At 37.2% G+C, this 7943-nt stretch overlaps 1 protein-coding gene across 1 annotated transcript; it reads right to left on the bottom strand.

Annotated features, from left to right (window-relative positions):
* Positions 1-767: 767 nt before the first annotated feature.
* On the bottom strand, positions 768-6897 carry LOC110609052 (AT-hook motif nuclear-localized protein 5). The gene is made up of 5 exons (XM_021748367.2): positions 5742-6897; positions 5215-5282; positions 4621-4752; positions 1696-1854; positions 768-1269 (listed from the first exon to the last, which is right to left on the bottom strand). The coding sequence occupies exons 1-5, from the start codon at positions 6187-6189 to the stop codon at positions 1033-1035; spliced, it is 1044 nt and encodes a 347-aa protein (XP_021604059.1). The 5' UTR covers positions 6190-6897; the 3' UTR covers positions 768-1032.
* Positions 6898-7943: the final 1046 nt, after the last annotated feature.

Below are 7943 nucleotides of genomic sequence, written 5' to 3'. Positions count from 1 at the left end.
TTCAGGAGGCAGATTACGTGACCATTTTCATTGCAGTTATCAACTTTAATGGATTTCTTTAGTAACGAACGACGCTATTCCTTCATCCAGCTCCAAGCGTAAAAAATTCATAATGCATCTTGAATGCACCTTATTGAGGCAGTACCATACATTCCTGTACGAAGCACAAGAAATAACAAAAGTCAAGAATCACTTCATCCCCATCGATCTTCGTTTTCTTTAATAAGCTTTCAAGGCATCAACGATGTTATTTTGGGCATGGTGGCTTGTAAATATGATCACTGTCATATCCCATTGTAGAACCCCTTTGACACTCCTTTCGTTCCCAGGACTGTTGAGATGTTTGAGATGTTTCTTGTTCTTGTATTTGAGGATTCTGATTTTTTGTTCTTGACGTACAATGTATGCTTCCGACAGAGATTCATTAGAGAGAGGTCCCACGGGAGATCCTGAGAAACGAATTTTCAAACAAACAAAAGCGTCAAGCTGGACCCCAGCTGCTTCGGCTGCATAGCTTAACCTGCCTCGGCTCAGCAGTTCAATGATATGGGCGATTAGGTCCCACCTTACAAATTTGTTTAATAATGTAAATGATGAGGTAAAAATAAGATGACTCCTAGGGAGATTCACAGGGGAAATTAATGGAACCCCATCGGATCTTTCAGAAAGTGGCACAAGATCTCAACCTGGTTCCCCCAGAAATGAAGAAAACATGGTTAGTTGGTGTTATTTACCAGGCTCTTTGACCTTAAAAGGGCACAATGACGTAGATAAAGGAACTTTCTTGCTAATTGAACAAATCCAAACTCTTTCCTGCCAAATACTTAGGACTACCTGAAAAATTCGCAACAAGTTTCCATGGTGAATATGCAGTCTTAAAATGATGCCTTCTGTTACAAACTACGTTAGCACAAACACATTGGACATGGCCCTTTAGAGGAGATGGAACCCGAATGCTCAAACTTATCACCAGATTCAGTACATATACAACAGATATGTACAAAAAATTTTGCCATGTGTCTGTTGCAGCAGTCATCCTTGCGTCAAGTCAATATCAGTGTGTGGATTTCTCAGGTCAACCGACCGTGAAACTGGCCAACCATGCATCGGTGAGGGAGTGAAATTTTGCTGTAGATTCATAGGGATAGCAGATTTTGGGGTAGCTGATTTATCATCCGGCTGGGATGCAGAGTCCTTATTCAGTTTGGGGCGCCCAACATGTCTATCTTTGCTCTTTGAACCTCCTTGCACAAAACTACAAGCCACCACCTGCAGCAAGGAAGATTATACATCATTCTATAATACACTAGCCCATCCAAATCACCCATGACCAAACAACTAATAAATAGATATCGTCACAACTACCGTTATATGCCACCCATGTTTCACAAAATGCAATTAGTTGTACTTTTATGCTATGAAGAAACTGAACAAAGCAATAATAACTAAGCCTCAATCTCAAACATAAAGAACCGAAATACAAGTTTAACAACATCAGTCCAAACCATATTAATTAACAATGAATTATATGCTAGATTATAGGGTATTTCTCTAAACTTTTCTCTTTGCATAAATGGTAATACATAACACAGGTTAAGAAGCTCAAGTTCATGGATATTTAATAATACTTTAAATGGTATGCAAATATTACTGTAGATAGTAGTTAAAAAAAAAAAAAAGCAATCAGAACGGTACCTGAATTGGCCCTGCTGCGATAAGAATTCCAATCCCACCACCAATAACATGACCATCAGGACTAGAAAGAGAAGCACTAATACCACCAGTTCGATCGCGAGGGCTACCATCTTCAGCAATCAAGTAAGAACCAGACAAGCATAGTATCTCGAAATGGCCCTACAAAAGTGAAACACACACCAAAAAATATACCTCTTAACTGCTCAAGAGAATGTTATCAAAATAATAACATCTAGGCTAAAAATGATGGGTGAATAATCATCCTAAAAATCAAGGTTTTGAAGCAGTTATACAGGTTAACAGGTTAATATGTTAAAGCACATAGAATAACCAAGTTTGGCATTCGATTATATGCAACTTTTTTGGCATAGTAGTCCATATTTTATTTTCTTCTTCATAAAAGAAATTGGATTAGACCGCAGAAGAGATGCAATCCTGAATATACCACCCTACTGTGTAAAATTGTTTAGGGAAATTAAGGGGGAAATGGCAATAAATGGCATCACAGTCAATCAAATCACTAGTGCAAAAGGAACTAATTCCCATATCAAATAACACATTAGCAGATACCGAACGGAAACTAATCCCACTAATTCCATGGCGAGGTTCATTGCCGAGTTGTTTTAGATCATCCACCTTGAGTCACATAAACATCATCCAACTTGCTGTCTCTTCAAACAACAGATGATCACTTCAATTCATCATTTCCCTCTCCAACCCACCATAGCTCTCCACCCACTCAATCACTATGCAATTCTTGAAACTCACCCAAACACTTCATCAAATATTAATTTTTCCACAACAAGAAGTCACAAAAGACTTAGAAAACCACCATCATCAAGATTGACACAATGCCAGCTTCAATCACTATTTTTCAGCACAAAGTTGGGTTAATTTCATATGGTCATTGAAAGGCTCACTAAATTTCCCAGAACCTATATGCAGATTGATCCGATCTAAATCCAAATCATCATTATCAGCACTGCCACTCCATTGGAAGAAAAACCACCGCCCAAGACAGGTAACCCCACAATGTCTTTTTAGGTCTCCAAAACAGTAGCCTAATCAGTTGTCCAAGCATACTGAAGAAAAAGGAGAAGGAAAAAAAAAGGCCAACAATATCTTTACAATAGAGAGGACCCAACCATGCCACACCCCTACAACAGTTGCCAAAGGCTATACAAACATAGGAGCATGAGGGAGATAAATCGACCATAATAACAAGAAAACCAACAAAGAGAAGTAAATTTTGAGGTTTGAAAGTACGTGTCAGGGTCATAGAATTTTCAGGGACCAAAGCTGTAATTTTCTAACATTGGAGTTCCTAGGAAACAATAATGGGATAAATTAGTAGAAATTATTAGGAAGATAAGGGCCGAGACAATTTGTTGTAATTCCTTTCCATGTATTTATTTTAGGGGGTGTCATATGAGACATGTTGATGTCTCCTCCTACCACAAGCCAAGTTGTTCGTAAAGCTCTTTAGGGGGGAGTGACTAGTTGGCCATCAGCTAGGATTGGACCCAGTTAGCTACCGTAGGCCTACGGAGATCCCAAGTGTGCCTTCACTCCTTGTAGACCGTCCTCCCTGTCTACAAGGGAGGTGAGAATTATTGTAACAATTGCGTCGATGATAATGTATAATTACTATTTTGCCCCTGAAATAAAATAAGTAGTCTGTTCATGAATTCTCGTGTTCAATTCTTTTCTTTTGTGCATACTGTGAGGCTTTTAATGGAAGGCTGCCAGTTGGCTTTGCTATTCGCTTATATAACCTTGACTAATCAGAGTAATCTTGTTCACAGGGTATCGGGTGATTCTTAAGGCTGACTTGGCTTGAAGGTGTTCAAGTCAAACCATAAGTTCAATTACCATGAGTAACACTATGCCCAATAATTAATCATGAACTTCAAACACTAAAACAACAAAAGGTTCACTTCTGCCGAATCATGTGCACTGGAAAATGCCAATCCTCAATTTGCCATGAATAAGTTCATTCAAAATATTCGCCAAAGCATAAACCCATGTTCTTTATCATGCTCTAAGAACCCAAATTCAATTTTGAACCTCACCTTCAATTTTGCTGAAGAAGGGAAAAACTATAAATCAATCCAAAGTCGTGCATTGTGACATCATTTTACTGTTGCTGGTGATGCAAAATCCTATTCCATATCACTCAATATTTGGTAAACACAAATAAATTCTCCACAACATTGAGGATAACTGGCCGCAAACAGCCAAAATAATTATGCATGTTTATCTTCAACATTATCATAAGCATCCACATGTGAAGAGTGCCTATATACAGCATACACACTAAAACATAAAAGTGTTTTGGATCAACATTGATATCTTCATTTGTTTTCTGCAAATTGACATTAGAATCGTTGTCCAGAACCCTGAGCCAATACATCCAACCAATTGTAATACAAGTTTCAGTCGCATTTCACATTCTTTTCAGTATTGAATAGCACCAAAATTTATTATATTCCATCCTTTTTTTTCAGCGATCATCAGAAGCCTTCCATAAATTAATTTTAAAATTTTTTCTGATAAGGAACCATTTTAATTGATTTCATTCATTTTGCTAATTGAGAAACAATGCTATGATTCAGGTGTTATACAATGATTAGACATAACTCAATTACCAGCAGTATTTTAAAAACTAAAGAACTACTAAACAATATTACCAGGCTAGATAAGTAAAAATGCTCAAATTTCAGTAGTGTGAATGGAATATGAAATCAAATACATAAAAAAATTAATATAAAAAATTTGAAAATTAAAGTTCCCCAACAAAATATATCTAGGTTAAAGAAAGATTAAAAATTATGATCTCAATTTCAGAATAAAAAAAGGAAGCATTACTGGTTGAAGTGCAAATGTTTCATTAAGAGTATACAAAAGCTATTAGATTTCTTTAACCTCAAATGTGACAGTTGGCTCCGTAGATGCTGGCTGACGTAAGGTTACTGAAGAAACTGTACCAGTTCCAGACAAGATGCAGACTGCCCTTGCCCTCTGTTGGGCAAATGACAGTAGTTTTGCAACAACATCCTACAAAGAACATAGGAAAATTTAAAAATCAACATGCTTTTGGTAAATGATATAAGTGCATATGTGAAAGCATGTCCAAGTGTTTGCTTGAATGAATGTCCCGAACTATCAACTTCTAGATATGCATTTTCCTATTTGAAACATCTATTTACTTGACTATTTCAGATGCAGCATCAATGCAACAGGAAAATCGCATCTGAAAAATATTGAGTATAATGTGGGTGTGAAGGCAGGAAAAGCACATGTCTATGTCATATCATTACTTTTTCCCTCCAAAATTGAAGGAAAAGTGGGGCCTAAAATGTGTGATGTAGAGGTGAACCTATTACCTTTACACTGTATCTATCATAGCCACTATAGTCATATTGAATGGACATGAATGAAGACGACGTTGATCTCAAAAGGACAACATCATCATAGTCAAAGTGCGATTAACAAGAAATAGTACAGAATATAACATACTTCCCCCGCTCCAACGCTGATCACATGCGGAGAAAACGCTAGTCCAGCAGAATTATTCATCCAATCACCTATCAAAACCAGCTAACAACTTGAGAAATTTAAAAAAAAAAAAAAATGCACAGACCTCATGTACATTTAACTGGAACAAAGTTCAAATTAAAGCCAACAATTATAAATAACTATAGCTGCTACAAGACAAAAGGCAAAGCAGAATGGCATTAAAAAAATTCAGCCTCTTGTTCTCCCTTTGTGTTCCACACAGAGTAAACCAAAGATTCAACATCACATTTCAATCAAGTGTCTGGCAATTTCGGTTCTACTTTTACAATAATTCATCGATCCATCACTAAATACACATCTAGACAGTAAAAACATCAAATTCATGTTAATTTGAGAGACTAGTGGTACAATTGTTGGTCCTAGGATATTTTCATTGAACAAGATCAATGTATTCGAATCCATGTGCAGTGTTTATAATGTTCTTCGCTAGCAAAATCAAACCTATCCAGTCAAAATGGAATACTCACCAAGAAGAGCCAATTGTTGTTTCCTCCCAGAACCAGGTGGCCGCCCTTTGCGTCGTCTAGGGCTCAATGGATCCTGCCCTGAGGAGGGTTTGGGCTTTAGCGGCATGGGAGACAATCCAAGAGAAACTTGCCCATCTGGAGCATATTTCCGGGGCCTCCCTCTCTTCTTCTTCATTGGTTCACTCATAGACACCCCAGAGGACACTGGGACATCAATTCCATGACCAAAATTGGCATTTGAAGGCTCTGCTGAAAATGCAGGGCCAGATGAACCTGGCCTGAAATTGGATTGAACTGCTAGATTCGGGCTTGACAGGGGTCTGAACCCAGGTTGGGTATGTAATGCACCAGTTTGTGATCCAGACCCGGTCGCACCAACGCCACCTCCTCTATGAATGTAATATGGTGCTGACCCACTAGCAAATGCCATGGCTTCTCTTCCATCCATGCATTTACTAAAGATCACAACAGCACAACTTCACCTTCTTTACCTTTCGCTCTTGCTTGGCTAGCTAAAGATTGACCCTTCTATCTCTAAGTTCTACCTGAACCATCTGTTATGGAAATTAAACAAAGCATAAAGCCAAAATGAGAGTTCACGAGAAGGTTTTGCAAGGGTTTTTCTTTAAACAAAGGAAAAGCTACAGAAACAAGAAGACATTCATATCAATTAACTTAAACAAATTGAAAATAAATAAGGAAACGAAGAGCCTTTGGCCCTAAATCTTCAAAATATCAATAGGTGAACTTCAGAAGAAGGGTTTTACAGGGGTTTAGTCTGTGAAGCAAGGATCAAAACAACTCAACAAAAAATTCAACCAAAACCCAGTAAAATACAGAGAGAAAATGATGTTAAGCAACAAGCAGTTTCCCGTTCACCATCCAAAAAAGGAGGCTTTTTTGAGAGGAAAAAAATGTGAAGGAAAATAAAAAAACAGAATAACTAAACTACACAAACATATAAGCTTAACAACATAAAACCACGATGCTAGAACAAGGAAAAGGGGGAAAAGAACACCCTAGATCTCAAAAGATCTAGGGTTTGAGAAGAAAATTGGAAGAGGAGGAGGTGGTAAAGGAAAAGCGAGCATAGAAAAGACAAGGACAGAGAGAGAAAATATGGAAATGTGAGCTTTTGAATTAAAGGGTGGCAAGTAAAGACCATTCCTTTTGTTTTGTTTATTGTTTAGTAGTCAGGAGAGTGTAAGTGTACGTGTAGCAAATATTTTTGACTAAAGAGTGTGAGTGAGTCACACTGTCACAGTGTGGTGGCCTACCAATGTACTAACTCCCAACACTACATGTCCTTATCACATCATTTTACCATGTCTTAGGGCAGTGAGCCCCTCTCTATGATATTCTTTTTTTTATATTTATTTTCTGAACAACTTGGGTTCGATCTGATGCTTCAGTTTTTACTGTTTCTATTTTGAGAGAGAGAGAGAAAGAGCAATGCTCTATCGAGGAAAGGCCAGAAATAACATTAAAATATTGTTAAATTTAAAAAGATAAGTGATGTCGTACGGACTGGTAGACGCTTGTCTGGGGTAAAGAAAGGGGTAAATTTAATACCAGGTAATTGAATTTAGGTTGCTGTAATTGTGCGTTCCTTGAAGTAAAATTTTAACATAAATTTTTTTATAATAAAAAACTTCCTGTAATTTATTATTGTCGGTTTTATCAAATACAATATGATAAAATAATTTAAATACTTTTTTTTGTCATATAACTAATTTTCTTTCGCTCACGCTCTTTCCATATTTGTCGATCTCTTTCAAATGCTCTGACTCTCTCTCAGGCTCGGTTCTCTTGCACGTATCAGAAACTTAAAATATAAATAAATAAGAATTTAAATTAAAAAAAAAAAGGAAAGAATATGAACCAAGCCATACTTTAGTTACCTCAGCTTCCTAGAACGCCCCCACCTAGATTTGGTAATGCCCATCAAGCTAAAGCTACTACCAATGTCCCCATCCTACCCCTTTTTATCTTTCTCTCTTTTTTTTCCTGGTCAATTAGCCCTTTCCATCTCAAGTAATTAAAAATTGTAACTTTCCCTCAGCTATCAAATTCTAATCTCTGCATTTTCTTTCTTTTTTTTTTTTTCCGACAAATGAGAAAGACCAAAGCCCTAACTAACACAAGCAAAATAGTCTGTCAGCTTTGGGCCTGTTGTAATTTCAATCTTACTTGGGCCTTAGA

The sequence above is a fragment of the Manihot esculenta genome, chromosome 2 (assembly GCF_001659605.2).
Source record: "Manihot esculenta cultivar AM560-2 chromosome 2, M.esculenta_v8, whole genome shotgun sequence".
Lineage (NCBI taxonomy): Eukaryota > Viridiplantae > Streptophyta > Magnoliopsida > Malpighiales > Euphorbiaceae > Manihot > Manihot esculenta.
The sequence above is the reverse complement of the archived record's forward strand: the minus strand, read 5'-3'. Positions and strand labels throughout refer to the sequence as shown.

Coding starts and splice junctions, on each gene's coding strand:
- LOC110609052 (XM_021748367.2), bottom strand. CDS start 6,189: ATGGATGGAAGAGAAGCCATGGCATTTGCTAGTGGGTCAGCACCATAT. Junction 1,855..4,620: donor AGCCAACTGTCACATTTGAG/GTTAAAGAAATC, acceptor TCACTTTTGTAG/GGCCATTTCGAGATACTATG. Junction 1,270..1,695: donor TCGCAGCAGGGCCAATTCAG/GTACCGTTCTGA, acceptor TCCTTGCTGCAG/GTGGTGGCTTGTAGTTTTGT.